The 23,805-nt window shown below is 40.2% G+C and overlaps 1 protein-coding gene across 1 annotated transcript in view; it reads left to right on the forward strand.

Moving 5' to 3' along the window:
• Positions 1-23,805, forward strand: part of LOC139754434 (proteasome activator complex subunit 4-like) — a 576,322-nt gene that overhangs the window by 20,759 nt on the left and 531,758 nt on the right. The window contains exon 2 of the mRNA XM_071671710.1: positions 13,501-13,641. Within this exon, the coding sequence (XP_071527811.1) occupies positions 13,501-13,641 (141 nt within the window). The remainder of the gene's footprint in view (positions 1-13,500; positions 13,642-23,805) is intronic.

Raw genomic sequence — 23,805 nt, forward strand, 5'->3', positions numbered from 1 at the left:
GGTAAATGCAAGAGTTTTGGAAAGAGGGGCAAGTATGAAGTCTGTTGGGGATGAGAGAGCTTGGGAAGTGAGTCAGTTGTTGTTCGCTGATGATACAGCGCTGGTGGCTGATTCATGTGAGAAACTGCAGAAGCTGGTGACTGAGTTTGGAAAAGTGTGTGGAAGAAGAAAGTTAAGAGTAAATGTGAATAAGAGCAAGGTTATTAGGTACAGTAGGGTTGAGGGTCAAGTCAATTGGGAGGCGAGTTTGAATGGAGAAAAACTGGAGGAAGTGAAGTGTTTTAAATATCTGGGAAGCGGAAGTGGATCATAGGGTGGGGGAGGGGGCGAAAATCCTGGGGGCCTTGAAGAATGTGTGGAAGTCGAGAACATTATCTCGGAAAGCAAAAATGGGTATGTTTGAAGGAATAGTGGTTCCAACAATGTTGTATGGTTGCGAGGCGTGGGCTATGGATAGAGTTGTGCGCAGGAGGATGGATGTGCTGGAAATGAGATGTTTGAGGACAATGTGTGGTGTGAGGTGGTTTGATCGAGTGAGTAACGTAAGGGTAAGAGAGATGTGTGGAAATAAAAAGAGCGTGGTTGAGAGAGCAGAAGAGGGTGTTTTGAAGTGGTTTGGGCACATGGAGAGGATGAGTGAGGAAAGATTGACCAAGAGGATATATGTGTCAGAGGTGGACCTCACCTGGCCCCCCTCTGTTCCTTCTTTTGAAAAAAAAAAAAAAAAAATGGGAGGGGAGGATTTCCAGCCTCCCGCTCCCTCCCCTTTTAGTCGCCTTCTACGACACGCAGGGAATACATGGGAAGTATTCTTAATCCCCTATCCCCATATATATACATATATGTATGTGCGTGTGTAGGCGTTTATGTATATACATGTGTATGTGGGTGGGTTTGGCCATTCTTTCATCTGTTTCCTTGTGCTACCTCGCAAACATGGGAGACAGCGGCTATGTATGATGAATATAGTAATGGTTGATTTGAATGCAAAGGAGAGTAATGTGGCAGTTGAGGGTATAATTGGTGTACATGGGGTGTTCAGTGTTGTAAATGGAAATGGTGAAGAGCTTGTAGATTTGTGTGCTGAAAAAGGACTGGTGATTGGGAATACCTGATTTAAAAAGAGAGATATACATAATTATACATATGTAAGTAGGAGAGGTGGCTAGGGAGCATTATTGGATTACATGTTAATTGATAGGCACATGAAAGAGAGACTTTTGGATGTTAATGTCCTGAGAGGTGCAACTGGAGGGATATCTGATTGTTATGTTCTGGAGGCAAAGGTCTAGATATGTAGAGGTTTTCAGAAAAGAAGAGAATGTTGGGGTGAAGAGAGTGATGAGAGCAAGTGAGCTTGGAAAGGAGACTTGTGTAAGGAAGTACCTGGAGAAATTGAGTGCAGAATTTAAAATGGTGAGAGCAAATGACGTAAGGGGAGTGGGGGAGGAATGGGAAGTATTTAGGGAAGCAGTGATGGCTTGTGCAAAAGATGCCTGTGGCATGAGAAAGGTGAGAGGTTGGTAGATTAGAAAGCGTAGTGAGTGGTGGGATGAAGTCAGATTGTTAGTGAAAGATAAGAGTGAGGCATTTGGACAATTTTTGCAGGGAAATAGTGCAAATGACTGGGAGATGTATAAAAGAAAGAGGCAAGAGGTCAAGAGAAAGGTGCAAGAGGTGAAAAAGAGGGCAAATGAGAGTTGGGGTGAGAGAGTATTGTTAAATTTTTGGGAGAATAAAAAGATGTTTTGGAAGGAGGTAAATAAAGTGCGGAAGACAAGGGAACAAATGGGAACATCAGTGAAGGGTTCAAATGGGGGGGGGGTTAATAACAAGTAGTGGTGAAGTGAGAGGGAGATGGAGTGAGTATTTTGAAGGGTTGTTGAATGTGTTTGATCGATAGAGTGGCAGATATAGGGTGTTTTGGTCGAGGTGGTGTGTGAAGTGAGAGGGTCAGGGAGAATGGTTTGGTAAACAGAGAAGAGGTAGTGAAAGCTTTGCTGAAGATGAAAGCCGGCAAGGCGGCGGGTTTGGATGGTATTGCAGTGGAATTTATTAAAAGAGGGGGTGACTGTATTGTTGACTGGTTGGTGAGGATATTCATTGTATTAATGGCTCATGGTGAAGTGCCTGAGGGTTAGTTGAATGCATGCCATAGTGCCATTGTATAAAGGCAAAGGGGATAAAGGTGGCTGTGAAATTGTATGGGAGGGTATTGATTGAGAGGGTGAAGGCATGTACAGAGCATCAGGTTGGGGAAGAGCAGTGTGGTTTGAGAAGTGGTAGAGGATGTGTGGATCAGGTATTTGCTTTGAAGAATGCATGTGAGAAATACTGAGAAAAACCGATGGATTTGTACATAGTATTTATGGATCTGGAGAAGGCATATGTTAAAGGTGATAAAGCTGCTCTGTGGAAGGTATTAAGAGTATATAGTGTGGAAGGTAAGTTGCTAGAAGCAGTGAAATGTTTTTATCATGAGTGTAAGGCATGTGTATGAGTACGAAGAGAGGAAAGTGATTGGTTCCTAGTGAATGTTGGTTTGCGTCATGGGTGCATGATGTCTCCATGGTTGTTTAATTTGTTTATGGATGGGGTTGTTAGGGAGGTGAATGCAAGAGTTTTGGAGAGAGGGGCAATTATGCAGTATGTTGTGGATGAGAGAGCTTGGGAAGTGAGTCAGTTATTGTTCGCTGATGATACAGCACTGGTTGCTGATTCGTGTGAGAAACTGCAGAAGCTGGTGACTAAGTTTGGCAAAGTATGTGAAAGAAGAAAGCTGAGAGTAAATGTGAATAAGAGCAAGATTATTAGGTTCAGTAGGGTCAACTGGGAGGTAAGTTTGAAAGGAGAAAAACTGGAGGAAGTGAAGTGTTTTAGATATCTGGGAGTGGATTTAGCAGTGGATGGAACCATGGAAGTGGAAGTGAGTCACAGGTTGGGGAAGGGGGCGAAGGTTCTGGGATCGTTGAAAAATGTGTGGAAGTCGAGAACGTTATCTCTCGTAGCAAAAATGGATGGGTATGCTTGAAGGAATAATGGTTCCAACAATGTTATATGGTTGCGAAGCATGGGCTATAGATAGAGTTGTGTGGAGGAGGGTGAATGTGTTGGAAATGAGATGTTTGAGGACAATATGTGATGTGAGGTGGTTTGATCGAGTAAGTAATGAAAGGGTAAGAGAGATGTGTGGTAATAAAAAGAGTGTGGTTGAGAGAGCAAAAGAGGATGTATTGAAATGGTTTGGTCACTTAGAGAGAATGAGTGAGGAAAGATTGACAAAGAAGATATATGGGTCAGAGTTGGAGGGGATAAGAAGTGGGAGACCAAATTGGATGTGGAAGGATGGAGTGAAAAAGATTTTGAGCAATCGGGGATTGAACATGCAGGAGGGTGAAAGGCGTGCAAGGAATAGAGTGAATTGGAGCAATGTGGTATACTGTGGTGGACGTGCTGTCAGTTGGATTGAATCAGGGCATATGAAGCATCTGGGGTAATCCATGGAATGTTTTGTGGATGATATGTTGGAAAATCAAAGTTGTTTTAATTGGAGTATATGTTTATCAGTATTGGAAATTGTCATGAGGAGTGGCTGTTGGTATCCAAACCTAGGTTGTGTCTCCCACCTTAACTGGATTTCTTTCTCCCCCGTCTTTTTTTCTTTTAGCGTATGAAACCCAGAGAGTGGAATTTTTACTATAGATAGGGATTAAAATGGTCATTCTGTAATATAAACGGCAACTTTGTTTTGAACCCTGGGTGATTGCAAGAGTAGGGACAAACATCCACTAGTCAAGCATCCTCTTTTCTTTGGTTCTCTCTCGTTCAACTTGGTTGATGTTTGGGAAGACAAATAGTTCTCAACTCATTTCTGGGGAATGGGCATCAACTAATTCATAGAAACTTATGCTTACCACGGAGTCTGTTTTTGCAGTAGCTTTTGGATGAAAATTTCCCGTCATGATGGATGGGTTGATTCATTAGCCTACGGTTTGTTGCAATTCCCATACCTCTGCTGTAACAGCGCTGTGAAGTATTGGGGGACATTGGTCCTTCAAGGGCTTAGAAAAGTAGTTAACCTCTTGAAGGGTCAAAGTTCTGTAAAACAAAGGTTTACATAGAGATTTTTTACGTCACCTTTGGTTGTGGTTATGTACCCTTTTAGTGTTTCTTGATGCAGCAGTTTAGATTGTTTTTCCTTATGATTTGTTGGGATCTTGATACAGGAACCAAAATGAAAAGAGAGTAAACCCACCTTTTGAACACTAGATAACCTTTTGATTCCAGTTTAGCAATGTGAGTGTTTATCCTTACAGTATGGGTCTTATCTTGAGCTGCTGCCTTGTAAGAAAGCCCCCAGAAGATATACCTGGAGTTTCCAGAGGACTGCGAGGATCTTTGCTATGATGAGAATTCTCATTTTCGGAGTCATTGTTGGGGGATATGAGAAGAAAAAATATAGATAAGCCTTACTTGAAACCAGAAACTCCATTTGACTTGATTGATGTACTGATGATATGCATGTGGATTTTCCATGATGGCTTACCCTTAAGAAATTAGATACAGTCCTTACTGTCAAGAAGCCAATGGATTTGGTAACCATCAGCACAGAATGATGGTATCTTGTCCAGAGGTGAAATCACATGATGGTCATCCTGCATCAAGTCATTGCCGTGGGGATATGACAATGAACTGGCTGTCTTTCAGTGCCATGTGTCAACCAGCCTGCTGATGATATGCAAGCATACTAATGTTAAGATGGTTTATCAGTTAATCTCTCCCATTTCAGGTCTTGTATCTTGTATCAGCTTGCTTTGTAGATTTATAGAGAGGAAGTACACAATGATAGTTGAGAAAACTCAGTTCCGCATCTCAGAATTTTTGATTTATTTGGACCTGCACCTGAGACTTAGCAGCTCCAAGCTAATGAGTTGCCTTTCCATGTTAACGCCTACATCAGGTAGTGTTTACATTAGTTTTTGAGAGCTACGCTCTGGTATGTTCCCAGTGCAATTTTATTATTTGGATGAAAATGAAAAGATTATCTGTCTGCTAACTTCAAACAGGAGTTGGTAACCACTTGTTCTGTGGAGGAATCTGAGTAACTTTCTTTTTAGCTGTATGATCAGTTTTTTCCATTCTTGAAATAGCTGATTGATTATCTCTTACTAAAGGGTCTCAGGTCAAAGGCTTCATTTGTAGTAAAGACCAAACTGTGTTTTATTACCGTCTGTATAAGGACCTGTTAAAACTGATGACTGCCATATGAAGTGACTTTACTGAAACGGCTACATTTCAAAATGTTTTTCACCCCAAAGAGCTGCTGGGTGTGTTGGAGATGGATTTCTGCAGTAGTTCTACTGGCATACCATTACATCAATGGCTACTTTCTTTCTTTGCCTTGTTAAGGAATAGGGCAGATCTTGTAAGAGCCCGCCATTTGATACTCAGGCAAAAGAGAGAATTTTTTTATTTTCATGCATTGACAAACAATTGAGGCTGGACATTGGGTTTAGAACTTCGGGTGCCTCACTAGTCGAGGATGCTCCTGGATCTTCTTTTATACAAATGACCAAACAGCTAGAGCCTGTCCTTGACTGTGTACAGACTGATTCTATCCCATCACAGGCTTATAACAATCCTTCTCCGATTGGAGTTTATCTGGTAAAAGGTATGGGGGGTCCTTTCAGATTTTCCACCAAAGTTGAAGACTTGAAAATCTTTTAGATCTTGTGACTCACAGCTGTAGGGCTCTTCCTATGTTTTCCTATGTTCCTTCCTCTCCTTTACTTCTATCAGAGGATATTTTAGGGCCCCCTTTTGTGGGTCAAGAGCCCCTGCCCAGTCTTAGCAAGCCATGGGTCCCTTACCCTTCCTTTTGATTGGAGGATTCTTAATCAGACACTGAGGCTTCATTTAATGAGATAGCATAACTGAAATCTATTTTGAAAACCAATCTGACCTGGAGCAGAGTTTGTCCTCTGTTCCCTGTAAGTTTTGATGGTCAGCCCTGTCTCCTTTTTTCAAAGAGACCACTTGTTGCCTGATGGTTGTTACAAGTTGGATATCAATTCACAGGGAGCTTGGTTTTGGTTGATCTTGGATTTCTCACTACCACAACCCTCTTCCAGGAAGGTAATTTTGTTTAGTGCTAAGCAAGATCTCAGAGATCAAACATGTAGTCTCAGTATTGTTTTAGATATATTCAGACACCCAGTGTCATCAAAGACAAAGATTTTCTTCAGCTTTCCATATTGCCTTTTTCCTTTTGAGGATTTTCTGATTATTACCTCTGTTTCAGATCATTAGGGACAGAATCTCTTCTCAAATTTGAGAAAAGAAGAAAAATTAGACTTTACCATTAACAATTTTGATGCAGTGATTATAACTCAGAGTGCTCAGTATGTCTGACTTTTTCCAGAGCAGTCCTGTAGGTAAAGGAAAGACAGAGTTCCCCTTTTTAAGACCTTGCCTAGTCAGATGCTATTCAGGGATGAAGTTTAATTAACCTGACTTGATTTCATTGTGGAAAGTTTACTCAGTCTCTGTTTTTCTGCCCTCTGTGAATCCTCCTCATCACTAACAGAGGACTCGCTTAAACTGAAGCCCAATAGGGGAATCTTGGAGCATACCTTAATCCTTCAGTGAGGCAAAGCAATTATTTATCATCCTCACTGGAGGCAGACGTTCAAAATTTTTACAACAAATTTGTTCTTAAATATGTTCTTAGTAACAACTGTGATTTATGATTAACATCATAAACAACTCATCCTACTGAGTCATTATGTATAAGTGCATTGTGCACTTTAGTTTTTACTGCACTGCTGGCAGGCATACTCCATGAGTATTTTTAGCCATATCAAGTGCATTGTATAGCATTTTGGTTTTGCATTTGAGATATTTTTCTTTTAAGAGCCACATAGTGATAACATTTTTACATAAAAATGCATATCTTGTACAGTTGTCCTTAACATCTTCACAGACACTTTTCGGTATATGGAAAAAGTTAAGGCTGTAGTGTTTAGAGATGAATATTAATAGCTGTATATTTTGCACTTGAAGAAGAGGTGGCCATTTCAAGAACTGTTTCCTATGTGAGGTCAAATATTTCCTTCAAAGATATCCTTATATAAAGTCATCTGCCTATTAAGAGTTAAAAGTTTATCATTTCAAGCAGGAGACTAATGTAGTCTCCTCCTATCTCCAGGGACTATGCAGTGTCTGGGCAGATTCCCTCTTAATATCTGACACTGTCATTGTAAATGTTTGATAGGATGGCAGCTTTCATTTGGATCTCTTTTGTAGGAGTGATACCCCAGGTGGAGCTCTTTGCCTCTAGGACAGTTGTATTACTACCAGTGTATAAATCACCAGTCTTATAAATGGAAGAAGTTCCAACAGACACTGTCCTTGGGTTGAAATTTTTGGAATCAGTTATGTCCTTTTCCATAGTACCTTTGGGAAAAGCTCTTCTCAGATTAGTAAATTTTTATGGTTTAGTAATGTTAGGTGCTCTTAAGTGGGGTATACTACCTTGGTGTGAGAGACCCCTACAGCTATGGCATATTCCACAGTTGATAACTTGTTCTTCAAAACTGCTTCTGCTCTTTTGCTGGATCCGAAATTCGAAGCCCTGGATTCTGGAATTTACATGGAGTTTTCTCAAACATTTCCTCTGGCAGAAGTTTGGGAAGTGACTGATAGATGACTTCCTATACGGTATTTGTTTATCTACTCAAGAAAGCACCAGTTGGAGTGGAAAGCCTTTCAGTCTCTACTTTAAGAACTTGATGTCTCTGATGTGACTGAAGCTTTATTTTTGGAGTTCTTCAACTTTTTCAAGACAAGAATAAGTCTAGTAACACCATTGCCTTATATGATACAAGTGCTCCTCAAGAACCCACTACTTTGGGTTTTTAAATGAACCTTTTGGACACTACTTGGACTAAACTTCTTCAGCCATTATTGATCAGGAGACTAATTGCTTTTCCTCAGAAACACCGTGGAAGTCTTCTAGAGTCTTAGGCATTTTACATTTGTTGGTAGTATTTCTGACGGTTTGATTTCTCAGTGTCTTTTAATGAAAACTCTTATATTGTCATTGTGTCAGGTTTTTGATAAAGGGCAACTGAATTACATACTGTGTCCAGACCCAAGAGTCTTCTTTTTGATAGCAACCTCTTATGGCTTAAGATAAATCCAAGTGAATACAGGTTGATTATCCCTTATCTGAAATTCCAGGAACCAAAAGCGTTTCAGATTTGGGAATATTTGCACATACATAATGAGTAGGAAGAGAGGAAAGTGATTGGTTCTCAGTGAATGTTGGTTTGCAGCAGGGGTGCACGATGTCTCCATGCCTGTTTAATTTCTTTATGGATGGAGTTGTTAGGGAGATGAATGCAAGAGTTTTGGAGAGAGGGGCAAGTATGCAGTCTGTTGTGGATGAGAGGGCTTGGGAAGTGAGTCATTTGTTGTTCGCTGATGATACAGTGCTGGTGGCTGATTCGGGTGAGAAACTGCAGAAGTTGGTGACTGAATTTGGTAGAGTGTGTGAAAGAAGAAAGTTGAGAGTGAATGTGGATAAGAGCAAGGTTATTAGGTTCAGTAGGTTGGTTGAGGGACAAGTCAACTGGGAGGTAAGTTTGAATGGAGAAAAACTGGAGGAAGTGAAGTGTTTTAGATATCTGGGAGTGGATTTGGCAGTGGATGGAATCGTGGAAGTGGAAGTGAGTCACAGGGTGGGGGAGTGGGTGAAGGTTGTGGGAGCATTGAAGAATGTGTGGAAGGTAAGAATGTTATCTTGGGGAGCAAAAATGGGTATGTTTGAAGGAATAGTGGTTCCAACAATGCTATGTTGCGAGGCATGGACTAGAGATAGGGTTGTGCTGAGGAGGGTGAATGTGTTGGAAATGAAATGTTTGAGGACAAAATATGGTGTGAGGTGGTTTGATCGAGAAAGTAATGAAAGTGTAAGAGAAATGTGTAGTAATAAAAAGAGTATGGTTGAGAGAGCAGAAGAGGGTGTATTGAAATGGTTTGATCACATGAAGAGAATGAGTGAGGAAAGATTGACAAAGAGGATTTATGTGTCACAGGTGGAAGGAACAAGGAGAAGTGGGAGACCAAATTGGAGGTGGAAGGATGGAGTGGAAAAGATTTTGAGCAATCGGGGCTAGAACATACAGGAGGGTAAAAGGTGTGCAAGGAATAGAGTGAATTGGAATGATGTGGTATACTGGGGTCGACGTGGTGTCAGTGGATTGAACCAGGGCATATGAAATGTCTGGGGGTAAACCATGAAAAGTTTGTGGGGCCTGGATGTGGAAAGGGAGCTGTAGTTTTGGTGCATTACACATGACTGCAAGAGACTGAGTGTGAACAAATGTGGCCTTTGTTGTCTTTTCCTAGTGCTACCTTGTGAGCACACGGGGGAAAGGGGGTTGCCATTTCATGTGTGGCGGGGTGGCAAAGGGAATGGATGAAGGCAGCAATTATGAATATGTACATATATGTATATGTCTGTGTATGTATGTGTGCGTGTGCGGGCGTTTATGTATTTACATGTGTAGGTAGGTGGGTTGGGCCATTCTTTCGTCTGTTTCCTTGTGCTATCTTGCTAACACGGGAGACAGCAACTAAGTATAATAGATATGTAATAGATAAACATAGTGAGATATGTGGAAAACAGGATGGTATGGAAACAAACGGGTTGGAGCTGAGACATACCTCAATGTTTCAACCATTCAGTGGTCTTCCACAGGAGATACTGATTCCAGCAGTCAGTGGGACTATGCTCTCCAGCAAGTGATGGTCACTCAGTCGTACACCTTGGCATGTCGCTTGTCTTGCTGCCTCCACCCGTTCACAGCGATCTTTGCTGCCTGACACGGCCAGCAGATGAACCCAGACCTTGCATTAACATTGTTCTTAATCACTTCCTCTAGGAAAGCTCTCACACTATCACAAAACAGTTTGTCACTTGCCTGTAGTTGCCTTGGCATCAACTGTTTAGTGATAGTTTGGGAGCTTGTCTAGAGGTAGGGATTAAGAACATCATTATTACAAGGTCTGGGTTTGTCTGCTGGTCATGTCAGGCAACAGAAATCACTGTGAATGGATTGAGGAAGCAGGACAAATGATCCAATCGGAAAGTGACATGCCAAGGTGTCCGACCGGGTGACCATCACTTGCTGGGGAATGCAGTCCCACCAAATGCTGGAATCAGTATCTCCTGAGGAAGACCACTGAATGATCAAAATGTTGAGGTACATCTCAGCTCTAACGTGTTTCTTTCCATGCCATCCTGCTTTCCACATTTGTTGTGATGAATAAAAGATAATGAGATATCTTGACGATGTGACCCAAGTCTAAGCACAAAATCCATATATGTTTCATATACAACTTATACACATAGCCTTAAGGTAATGTGTACAATATTTTTGATAATTTTGGGCATGAAACAAGGTTTGTGTAACACTGAACCATCAGAAAGCTAAGGTGTTACAGCATCAGCCACCCATATGGACAGTGTGTGGTTGTTTGGCATCCCCTTCATTCCTGACTTAATTTACATGCTACTAATAAGCAGTCTTTTCTTACACTTATTACACAGAGCAGAGAATAAGCAAAAAATACAGTGAGTAATACACATAGGTCTAGTGGTGACGATGGTTTGTAACAAACTGATGCCAACAGAGTGTCAGAGCCTAACATGTGCAAGTGAGGTCAGGTGTGGACTTTTCCATTTGTAATGTCATGTTGCTGCTCAAAAGTTTCAGATTTTGGAGCATTTCCGATTTCAGATTTTCAGATTAGGGAATGTTCAACCTGAATAGAAATACCCATTGGCATCAACTCTTGAAAAGCACTGTCAAAAGAACTTCATGCCTTAAACTCTGTTAAATGTAAATACTTATGAACTCTGGATATTAACAAGAACTTTTAAATGTATGCTGTGAAACTTGCAAAAGGAATTCAATTAGCAGCAGATCATTAGGTCCTTTTGAGGGTGTTTGTTATTGTGGAAGAGGTCAGAAAGTCAGAGTATTTTTGTAAGAGGAGTAAAACTTAATGGATGATTTAAAGAGAAATACCATTAAACTTGTAAATAAAGAATGGCAAATTATTCATGGTATTGTTTTCAACTACTCTTGAAAAATGTACCTTGCCTCATTTGAGGTAAAATGTTTGCTAACTAGTATGTATCCATTACTTTGTGTTAAATCAGATGTGCTTTAGGAAGCTGCTTAGATCATTAAAATCTTTGGTAATATTGAATACCTTTATTAAATCATATAATAAGCTTTTCTTTTCTAGTTGGCATTCATAGGATTTGTTTCTTAGTTTGGGAATCATTGAGGTTGCTTGCCACTACTTTCTCCATCGTTTCTGTGTTTTTTCACATATGGTGACCAAAGCTGAACTCCTTATTCATGATGGGGATGCAATTTTCCCATATGGTGACCAAAGCTGAACTTATTCAAAATGGGGATGCACTAACGAATTGTTGAGTGAGGTTTATTTCCTTAGACTTGAATTCAAAAACCCTACAAATGAATGCAAACATCTTTGATGGGGAATGGCTCATTATGGATTGAGATTCTTTTTATTGGTTCAACCTGGTCTTTACACTGGAGCACACAATATGAGAAAAGGTGTTCTTTACCTTAGCATTCCTCAGAAGCCCTTTGTTTGAGAGAATGAACAAAATGAGTCATTGACACTCTTCTACCAAATTCATCAGACAGAATAAGCTTCAACATTGTGGATCTACCTTGTGTACCCCTAGGGATTCTACCTTCTGGAGTAACAGATTCTAATGTGCCCCTGGTTCACCATAGAAGGTGCTTATATGTCTTGAATATAGTCTTTTTATGTGATTTTTTTATTTTTTAACCTTCCTTCTTCATGTGATTATGCTTTCATGTTTGTGGAACAGATTGCAGTTTGAAATTTGGAAAACTTTTTTCTCTTTGAGGTGTTGTTCATGCATTTTTTCCCCACTGCCATACCTCCCCCTTTTTTTCTTTATTACCAACTCTAACCACTCTTGGGTTAATGCCCATGATCCACTAATTCTGAAGTGCTGGATGGCAAGGATTGTTTAAATTGATGAAATTATATCTCTGTGGCAGTCTGATTGGATGAAGGCAGGCCCAAAGTGAGTGAGTTGCCACTACTAAGTTGGGAGGATAGCAGTGGAATGTGGAGAGCCAGCGTTTCCCCACCAGAAAGACAGAGAATATGCCAGAAGATTCAGTGCTCACAGGACACTGCATTAGAGAGAAAAGTATTTCCAATTAAAAATCTTTGATTTGTTTTCTGATGAAGTCCTTTGCCAGTGAGCGCACCCTTTAAGAAGTACAGTGGGGGAATCTGATTTTGTATTGGAAAGTAACTGTGGATGATTAAAGAGTACTAATGGCCAACTTGCAAAAAACTGTACAGGGGTCTTCGACTGACAAAGATGCGACCTATGAGTACCCATACTTACGAATGAGTTTAAAAGAAAAAGCTTTCATTCCTAGTTGAGTATACAGTCGATTCTTCATGCTTACAAACCTTGGAACTACGTAAAGATTTTGAAAATAAAAGGGAATGTGGATGCTTTAAGAATGATTAGTGGCCCACTTACAAAAACGTGTACTGGGGGCCTCTCAACTTATGAAGTTGTGACCTATGAAGACCCGTACATATGAATGAGCTCCAAGAAACTATTTAATTCTTAGTTGCATATACAATTGATTCTTATGCGTGTAAATGTGGTACAACTTAAAGTTGCTTCTATTTCATTAAGTGTTGTTGGATGTCTTTTATTGCCCATACTTTAGAATACAGTATTTGATTTTTTTTTTCATAATATTTGCCATTTCCCACCTAAGTGAGGTAGTGTTAAGAACAGAGGACTGAGCCTTTGAAGGAAATCCTCACTTGGCCCCCTTCTTTGTTACGTCTTTTGGAAAATTGAAAATGAGAGGGGAGGATTTCCAGCCCCCCGCTCCCTCCCCTTTTAGTCACCTTCTATGACACGCAGGGAATGCTTGGGAAGTATTCTTTCTCCCCTATCCCCAGGGATAACAGTATTTAATACTGTACATTATTTTAATCAGGTTTAGGTACTAACACTGATTTTAGGTGCGTTATCATTTCTTTTTATTTTGCAAGTTATGAACAATTCAAGTTACAGATATGGCCCAGGAACTTAACCCATTTGTATGTCAGGGACCCCCTGTATAAGTTCTGAACTTGCTGATAGGTTCATAAGCTGGATAACAACTTTTGTAAGGAAATTGTTATTTTTCAGGCTTGGATGAATATTAATGGATTGTTGAAGTAATTGGATGCCTGAAGTCGGGTAATTGCACTTTTTCTGTACTGTATGAATTTCTCTATAACTAACTTGTTTTGTCTGTAGATTTGATTTATTATATTCATGGAAAAAGGTACAACATATCTCAGATATACAGAAAATAACTGATGTTTTTCTCCCTTTTACAGATTTGTGAAGCTGTATGGCATGTGCTTCTCCAAAGAGGACCACATCCTCCTGGTGAAACTCATGTACGAACTGTCTGTCACCCTCAATCAGGAGTTCTGGGTTATGGCCAAATTTGCTCAGATGCTGACAATCTTGTTAAAGTAAGAATATCTTTTTTTCAATGTGTTCTGTAAAGGGATTTTGATGTCAAACAGGCCTTAAGTATTAGAATAAACATTTGAATTTGAAAATCTTAATAAGAAACTCATTTATTGTCTGAATGTTTATGTGAAAGCATATTTCATGATGCAGCGTATGGGTTTTGCTTTTAGTTGCCTTGTGTATTGTTTATGATACTCATTTAATGTTCATTAGTATTATGAAAGAGGAATTTAAAGGGTAAATGAGACAGGAAACATTTAGGGACAGAACTGTAAATTCATTAGAGGAACTTTTTCATTGAAGGAAGAATTGCTTTAAATTGAGTAAATGAATAATGAATAATTGAAAAACAAATGAATAATGAATGAAAAACATTCTTGGACAAAAGGTGAAATCTAAAGGTAATAAAAGTCTTAAAGCAGCACATAAGACAACAGGACATAAATTGGTTAAGGAGGGTTGTTTAGTATTTGGAGAAAAAATGAGAAGTCAGTTTTATGTAAATACAGGGACCTCTTGATTTATGAGATGGGAACATTCTTGAAAATGGTCGCATAAATCAAAAACACATAAATCAGGTAATGTAACTAAAGGAGATTAGGGAGTTTTTAACATTATACTAGTGAGAAACTATGGTATAAATGTACCAGAAAATATACATACTGTACATTTAATTCTATTAATAGAAACAGGAAATAATGAGCATTGAATCATGGGAGGTATAATTCTCGAAGGCATTTTCTTCTTAAATGATCCGGTCTCATCCACTTTAAAAAGCTGCTTAGGATAACCACCTTCCTTGAGGATAGTCTCAAGGGTCCTGGGAAATTGTCAGCAGCAACCTCACCAGTCATCTTTATGTTACGACAAATGTAGTTTCCTAAAATTGGTAAACTAACCAAGATTTGCATGAAATGTCTTTGCTGCCCCTTCCGCTGCCAAGTCATCATATGTACTCTGAGCCTTTGCTTGTATCATAAGCATGCAGATGGAAATATTTTCAAGTTTTTCCCCAGTTAGAGGCTCCAGTGACAGACAAATGTCAACATCATATGATGGCCAGGCCTTAATTGAAATATGATGAGGATTATCAAAGGAAAAAAATGACACAGAGAAACTACTCACAAATTTTGGAGGAAGTGAAAAACTTTTCTTTTAGAATGTGCCAGGTCATAGTATTTGGGAAAGACATGCAAAGGTAGAGTTCCAAAGCTTCAAGATGTAGGGAAAGAAACACTCATGAAATAGCCCACCCTTGAGTTGCCAACAGCCACATTGTATGACAGTTTAGGGTTCACTTCATGTGCTCAACATTCATTCCATTCTCTCCATAATCAAACTTTGGGAATATGATGTCTCAGATGCACTCATTAAAGTTCCCTTCTTGGCACTCTGGCACTCTCTTAAATCTTCTCTCCACAGTTACAAATAATTCGTAAAGTATTTCTACTGTCAAATGGCATGCTTGATATTAGCTGTTCATTCACCTTTCTCTAGCACATAACATTTGAGCACATCCATCTTAATGTTAGGGATGATGGCCTTATACTTCTTAGTACCATTGGTACCAGGAGAACTTAAAAGATGCTTTGGTGGCATGTTGCAAGGGGCAAAACATGGACAGTATACAGTATGCTGACTGGAAAAACTGAAGAAACTTCTTTTCTGACTTTCCTTGGGTAAATTACTGTCTCTCTTGTGGTGATGCTTCTGTCACTGCCAGACACATAGCAGAGATTATTCTTGTGGGAATGGAAGCATTTATTCCCTCTTCCTCCAAGACAACATCATCCAGTCCATGGTTCAAATCTTTCTGTTCTGAGGCCATTCAGTCAAGGGATCAGGCATATCAGGATTGGAAAAACTCTCCTTCCTCAGACTCCCATTCAGCTTTTATCACTGCCTGTAATTGCTGCAAGCACATTGTCCGTGAGGCAAAGCATTCCTTTATTCAAAAAAAGTGTGATAACCTCTCCCTATCATACACTGATAGGGTATCTCTAACAACTTTTCCTTCACTTTTCTGCTTTGATGGTACTGTAGCTGTCTCTCCTGTAGACAAAGCAACTCTCTTTGGTTTCCATTTCTCCTTTAACTCCACCTTGGATGACTTCTAATCCTATGCCCCTACCTGTAATCTCTTTTTAGACTGTCCAAAAAGCACTTCTTTCTCTGGACAAAAACAAGACTAATGGTTCTGATGGCATCCATCTTCATGTACTGAAAGATTGTACTTCTGAACTTGCACCTGTGCTTGCTCCTCTGTTCCGTTTCTATTTGAAAACCAAAATTTTCCCCTCTCCTTTGAAGCATGCATTGATACTTCCCATCCTTAAGAAGACTGATCATTCTGACCCCTCTATCATCCTTTTTTCTTTGACATCCTCCATTTCCAAGTCTCTTAATTTTTTCTCAACTCCCATATCCTAAAAACCTAAAAAATCAGTCATCTCTCTGATCACCAGTATGGCTTTCATAAGGAGAGATCCACTGGTGGTATTCTTTCATATATTACTAAAGTCTGGTCATCATCCCTGAAAGATTCTAGGGAATAAAGTGTAGTTGCCCTCGACATATCTAAGGCTTTTGACAGGGTGTGGCATTGGGGTCTCATCTCTTAAGCTTCCCTCTTTTGGCTTCCCTCCCTTACTTTGCTCCATCATATCTAGCTTCCTCTCTGGTTAGTCTATCTCTGTGATTGTTGATGGATCAGCCTCTCTGTCAACAGCAATGTCTTTCAAGTTTCTGTCCTGTCCCCTACACTTTTCCTCCTTTTTATTCAATGATTTCTTCTCCACAAATAATCCAATGCACTTAAATGCTGATGACTTAAAACTGTGTTTATTAACATCTTTCAATTCTCCTCCCTCTTCTCTCATTTGATCTGCATATCATCTTGACACAGCTTCCTCAATAAACCCTGACTTAGAAAGGTTATCTCAGTGGAGTACACATAATCTTGTTAAGTTTAATGCCTCCAAGACAGTTTCTACCCATCTCTCTCGAAAATTCCTCACAACTCTCCTCTCTCCTTTGACGGTTCTTTCATTCCACCTTGTGACTTAATGAACATAATTGGCTTTACTGTAACATCCACTCTTTCTTGGAAACCCCACATTACAGGAATATCTGAATCTGCCTCTAAGAAACTAGGTTACCAGTTTAGATGTCAAAACTTCTCTTCTCTGCAGTTGCTCCGTTTATACATGGATTGATACATCCTTGTATGAAGTACTGCTCTCACATTTGTGGTGGTTCTAACTCTGCTTCCTTACTTGACATAGTTGAATCAAAAGCGATTCGCTTTATCAACTGTCCCAGGCTAACTTCCAAACTTGACCCCCTTGCCCTACACTACAATGTTGGTTCACTTTCCCTCTTCTATTGGTGTGACTTTGGTTTTTGCTTCTGAGAGCTGGCTGCATGTGTGCCCAAACCATGCAATACTCTGCAAGCTGCTGCGTCACATGATTATTGTGTGGCCATCAGCAAATCAACGGTGGGCCGTTTTGATACCTGTCTCTTTTGCTATATGTCGAAGCTGTGGAACTCTACCTTCTCATGTCTATCCCAATAACTATGACCTAGCACATTTCAAAAGACAGGTTTTTCACTTTCTCAAAAATTTGTAAATACTTTCCCTTGTCTTCTCTTTTCTGTTTCTAGTAAGGCCCAGCCTTGATGTGGACTTTTCTCCATGGCTGGAGCCTTCAACATAAAGAAAGAAATACTGCAACACAAAATACTGTAGCACTCAGAAAGAAATACTGCAATACAAACTACTATAGCACTCAGAAAGAAATACTGCAACACAATATGCTGTAGCACTTACTGCTACTGACTCAGGGCTGGCAATGCTACACCACTACACTGCCAGCCCAGTGATGATTGTTATTCCAAATTTAAGCCCACATAAATTAAAAAAGGTGTAAATGGACTATGTGTATTACTCTAGGAATGACATAAATCAAATACACATAAATTGAGAGGTACCTTTAAAGGAATCACAGCCAATGAGAGGGGGATGCAGGGGGTACATCATATCTAGGCCCAGAGGTCCAAAAGGGGTCCTAGGAATTTTCTAGGGTCTCAGAAAAGTGTTGCATATATTGAAGATTATTATTCACATTTTGTGTGAGCCTGCATAGTGAGAATATTCTTACAGCTCATGGCATAAAGCCTTAGTGGATAAAAACTGGATGATTAATGGAGAAGGGAAGGGGACCCAAAAGAAACTTTGTTCTCCCTGATAAAGTTCCTCTCAGAGGCCCTAAAGGGATGAATTGGAAAAGTTATTACATTTTCAGGTTGAGATGTAATGATGAGAGAGAGAAAATTAGGAATTTGAATGATAGATTGCCATCAGAGAGATAGAATGAATTTAGGTAGCAAGAGAAATCATTTCATAAGTTGTTGTTTGAAAGTTTTTGTAAGAAGTGACTTTCATATTATAACTGGTAAGGCCCATTTGTTTAAAGTATAGAGCACATGAAGAGCTATCAAAGATAATTATAAGGAGAAATGTGGTGATGTTATTAGAGTTGTTTCGGTAACTGAAAAATTATTGAGGGAGAAGGGTGCAGTAATGCCAAAGGGTAATTGCAGAAATGAAATGAGTGTATGTAAGATTCCAAAGGGCTAGATGTATACTGTACTCTGGTTTTACTTTTATATAAGGGCAAAGTTGTTAATGGTGACGCTGTCAACTCATGGATAACCAAACTTAACGTTAAGCTTAGGAGGCACAGTTACATAGAGATGATTTAAAAAATGAAAAGGATTATGAGAAAGGTAGGTTTAGTAGCCACCAAGAAAATTTAAAGCATAAAAAGCCTTTATTTGAGAAAGGAACAAGGTGGTTCACTGATGGATTTAGATTTGTAGATCATTTATGTACTTTGGAAATTATTTTCAAGAGAATATTTGAAAACAGACTATGAAGTATTTATGAAATTTGAATATGTTTATGGTTGGTAATGGGAATGTGCGTCTTTTTATTTGTATTTATAGGGAAGCTTCTGGTATGGTGATAGGCTTCCGTGAAGAGAATTAGGTAATATTTAGGATGAATAGAAGAATTATTGTTGGTTTGGAATACAGCTGTAATGAGATGATTATCTTTGTGGTTACTGAATGTTTTTTGAAGAGCTGTGAGAAGGACTAATAATTGGAATCATGGGAATGATTCTGCTAAAGGATTCATCATGACACTGGTAACATATTATTCAGAAGAGGAATTGAAGGACCTTATGATGGATATTATTTATTTATTTATTTTGCTTTGTCGCTGTCTCGCGCGTTAGCGAGGTAGCGCAAGGAAACAGACGAAAGAATGGCCCAACCCACCCACATACACATGTATATACATACAAGTCCACCCACGCAAATATACATACCTATACATCTCAACGTATACATATATATATGCACACAGACATATACATATATACACATGTACATAATTCATACTGTCAGCCCTTATTAATTCCCATCGCCACCCCACCACACATGAAATAACTACCCCCTCCCTCCTCATGCGTGCGAAGTAGCGCTAGGAAAACACAATAAAGGCCACATTCGTTCACACTCAGTCTCTAGCTGTCATGTAATAATGCACCGAAACCACAGCTCCCTTTCCACATCCAGGCCCCACAGAACTTTCCATGGTTTACCCCAGACGCTTCACATGCCCTGGTTCAATCCACTGACAGCACGTCAACCCCAGTATGCCACATAGTTCCAATTCACTCTATTCCTTGCATGCCTTTCACCCTCCTTCATGTTCAGGCCCTGATCACTCAAAATGTTTTTCACTCCATCCTTCCACCTCCAATTTGGTCTCCCACTTCTCCTCGTTCCCTCCACCTCTGACACATATATCCTCTTTGTCAATCTCTCCTCACTCATTCTCTCCATGTGACCAAACCATTTCAAAACACCCTATTCTGCTCTCTCAACCACACTCTTTTTATTACCGCACATCTCTCTTACCCTATTATTACTTACTCGATCCAACCACCTCACACCACATATTGTCCTCAAACATCTCATTTCCAGCACATCCACCCTCCTGCGCACAACTCTATCCATACCCCACGCCACGCAACCATACAACATTGTTGGAACCACTATTCCTTCAAACATACCCATTTTTGCTTTCCGAGATAAAGTTCTTGACTTCCACACATTCTTCAACGCTCCCAGAATTTTTGCCCTCTCCCCCACCCTATGACTCGCTTCTGCTTCCATGGTTCCATCCGCTGCCAAATCCACTCCCAGATATCTAAAACACTCCACTTCCTCCAGTTTTTCTCCATTCAAACTTACCTCCCAACTGACTTGACCCTCAACCCTACTGTACCTAATAACCTTGCTCTTATTCACATTTACTCTTAACTTTCTTCTTTCACACACTTTACCAAACTCAGTCTCCAGCTTCTGCAGTTTCTCACATGAATTAGCCACCAGCACTGTATCATCAGCTAACAACAACTGACTCGCTTCCCAAGCTCTCTCATCCACAACAGACTGCATACTTGCCCCCCTTGCCAAAACTCTTGCATTCACCTCCCTAACAACCCCATCCATATACAAATCAAACAACCATGGAGACATCACACACCCCTGCCGCAAACCTACATTCACTGAGAACCAATCACTTTCCTCTCTTCCTACACATACACATGCCTTACATCCTCGATAAAAACTTTTCACTGCTTCTAACAACTCCCACACCATATATTCTTAATACTTTCCACAGAGCATCTCTATCAACTCTATCATATCATATGCCTTCTCCAGATCCATAAATGCTACATACAAATCCATTTGCTTTTCTAAGTATTTCTCACAAACATTCTTCAAAGCAAACACCTGATCCACACATCCTCTACAACTTCTAAAGCCACGCTGCTCTTCCCCAATCTGATGCTCTGTACATGCCTTCACCCTCTCAATCAATACCCTCCCATATAATTTCCCAGGAATACTCAACAAACTTATATCTCTATAATTTGAGCACTCGCCTTTGTCCCCTTTGCCTTTGTACAATGGCACTATGCAAGCATTCCGCCAATCCTCAGGCACCTCACCATGAATTATACATACATTAAATAACCTTACCAACCAGTCAACAATACAGTCACCCCCTTTTTTAATAAATTCCACTGCAATACCATCCAAACCTGCTGCCTTGCCGGCTTTCATCTTCCGCAAAGCCTTTACTACCTCATCTCTGTTTACCAAATCACTTTCCCTAACCCTCTCACTTTGCACACCACCTCGACCAAAACACCCTATATCTACCTCTCTATCGTCAAACACATTCAACAAACCTTCAAAATACTCACTCCATCTCCTCACATCACCACTACTTGTTATCACCTCCCCATTAGCCCCCTTCACTGAAGTTCCCATTTGTTCCCTTGTCTTCCGCACTTTATTTACCTCCTTCCAAAACATCTTTTTATTCTCCCTAAAATTTAATGATACTCTCTCACCCCAACTCTCATTTGCCCTCTTTTTCACCTCTTGCACCTTTCTCTTGACCTCCTGCCTCTTTCTTTTGTACATCTCCCACTCATTTGCATTATTTCCCTGCAAAAATCATCCAAATGCCTCTCTCTTCTCTTTCACTAATAATCTTACTTCTTCATCCCACCACTCACTACCCTTTCTTATATGCCCACCTCCCATGCTTCTCATGCCACAAGCATCTTTTGCGCAAGCCATCACTGCTTCCCTAAATACATACCATTCCTCCCTCACTCCCCTTACCTCCTTTGTTCTCACCTTTTTCCATTCTGTACTCAGTCTCTCCTGGTACTTCCTCACACAAGTCTCCTTCCCAAGCTCACTTACTCTCACCACTCTCTTCACCCCAACATTCTCTCTTCTTTTCTGAAAACCTCTACAATTCTTCACCTTCGCCTCCACAAGATAATGATCAGACATCCCTCCAGTTGCACCTCTCAGCACATTAACATCCAAAAGTCTCTCTTTCGCGCGCCTATCAATTAACACGTAATCCAATAACACTCTCTGGCCATCTCTCCTACTTACATACGTATACTTATGTATGTCTCTCTTTTTAAACCAGGTATTCCCAATCACCAGTCCTTTTTCAGCACATAAATCTACAAGCTCTTCACCATTTCCATTTACAACACTGAACACCCCATGTATACCAATTATTCCCCCAACTGCCACATTACTCACCTTTGCATTCCAATCATCCATCACTATAACCAGGTCCCTTGCATCAAAACTACTAACACATTCAGCTGCTCCCAAAACACTTGCCTCTCATGATCTTTCTTCTCATGCCCAGGTGCATAAGCACCAATAATCACCCATCTCTCTCCATCAACTTCCAGTTTTACCCATATCAATCTAGAGTTTACTTTCTTACACTCTATCACATACTCCCACCACTCCTGTTTCAGCAGTAGTGCTACTCCTTCCCTTGCTGATGTCTTCTCACTAACCCTGACTTTACTCCCAAGACATTCCCAAACCACTCTTCCCCTTTACCCTTGAACCTTGTTCCACTCAGAGCCAAAACATCCAGGTTCTTTTCCTCAAACATACTACCTATCTCTCCTTTTTTCTCATCTTGGTTACATCCACACACATTTAGACACCTCAGTCTGAGCCTTCGAGGAGGATGAGCACTCCCTGCGTGACTCCTTCTTCTGTTTCTTCTTTTAGAAAGTTAAGATACAAGGATGGAATGTTGATCAATGTTGAAGAGAAAGATGAAAGTTGATACAAACACATCTCTCGATCCACTCTTACGCATGCATTTGTCCCTCTATAGAAGGCTTTTACGCCATCTCACAAAGCATTCCACTTTAGTTTGTCATACGCTTTTTTCAGATCCATAAAAGCTGCATACAGCTTCTTACCTTTTACTAAATACTTTTCCATGATCATCTTTACTACAAAAATCTGATGCACACATCCCCTATCTTTCCTAAAATCCCTTGCTCTTCACTTATTTTGCATTATCACTTCCATCACAATGTCAATTGATATTCTTGCATATACTCTTCCTGTTGTACTTAACAGACTTGTTTCCATTTAATTGCTACATACATATTTCACACCTTTCCTTTGAATAAAGGAAGAGTAATAGCTTTCTCCCTATCCTCAGGCACAATCTTCTGTTTCCATGCTAAATTACATATAAGATGCATCCACTGTATCACACACTCTCCTCCATACTTCAGCATTTCAGCCATAATCCCATCCACTCCAGGTGCCTTTCCTACCTTCAGCCTCGTAATTGCCCTTCTTACCTCCTTTCCTATAGGCCTCTGCCCTTGTAACCTGTTCCTTCCCTCCTCCACACTTATGCATGTAACAGCTGTTGCCACCCCTTCTCCCACATTCATCAGTTCTTCAAAATACTCTTTCCATCTTCCTTTCACTTCGTTCTTTTGATTCAGCAATTTCCCGTCCTTCTCGCATCAATGTTTTCACTCTTACATCCACCTCTTTCCTTTTTCACCTCCTTTTAGGGGGATATAAGATAGTGATGGATGATAATCAAATTACTGGCAGTCTAAGGAAAGTGATAAGAGTTCAAGGCATGATTTTAAAAGTAAAGAAGCAGCAGTGCAGCCTACTTGGTTATATAGGAATGAAGTACGAGTTTATAGTAATGCCATTATGGAGAGTGCAAAAAGGTATAGATAGATTTTCTGAGACTGGGATGTACGGTGGAAAGAGAAAACATTTTTGAATTTCTTTTCTTGTCTCCCATACTTGATTGACGAAAAAATGCTGCACTCGCTCGCATCCATTCTCTAACTGTCGTAAGGAGTGCTCCAAAGCCACATCCCCCCTATCCTCTACAAGGCTATGCAGACCTTTCTGTGGTTTACCATGGCTGCTCCTTGTACCTTGCGTCAATCCATTGATAATACGTCAACCCCTGTAAACCACTTCAGTTCACTTTATCCCATGCATGCCTTTCACCCTCCATGTTCAGGCCCTGATCACTCAGAATCTTTTCACTCTACCCTACCTCTTCTAATTTGGTTTCCCCCTTCTCCTTATCCCCTCCACTTCTTTTGTCAATCTCTCTTCACTCGTTCTCTTCAACTTGACAACCACTGAAGTGCTGTTGCACTTTGCAACCATCACTAACCCTCCTGATA

The sequence above is a fragment of the Panulirus ornatus genome, chromosome 17 (genome assembly GCF_036320965.1).
Source record: "Panulirus ornatus isolate Po-2019 chromosome 17, ASM3632096v1, whole genome shotgun sequence".
In the NCBI taxonomy this organism is placed as follows: Eukaryota; Metazoa; Arthropoda; class Malacostraca; order Decapoda; family Palinuridae; genus Panulirus; species Panulirus ornatus.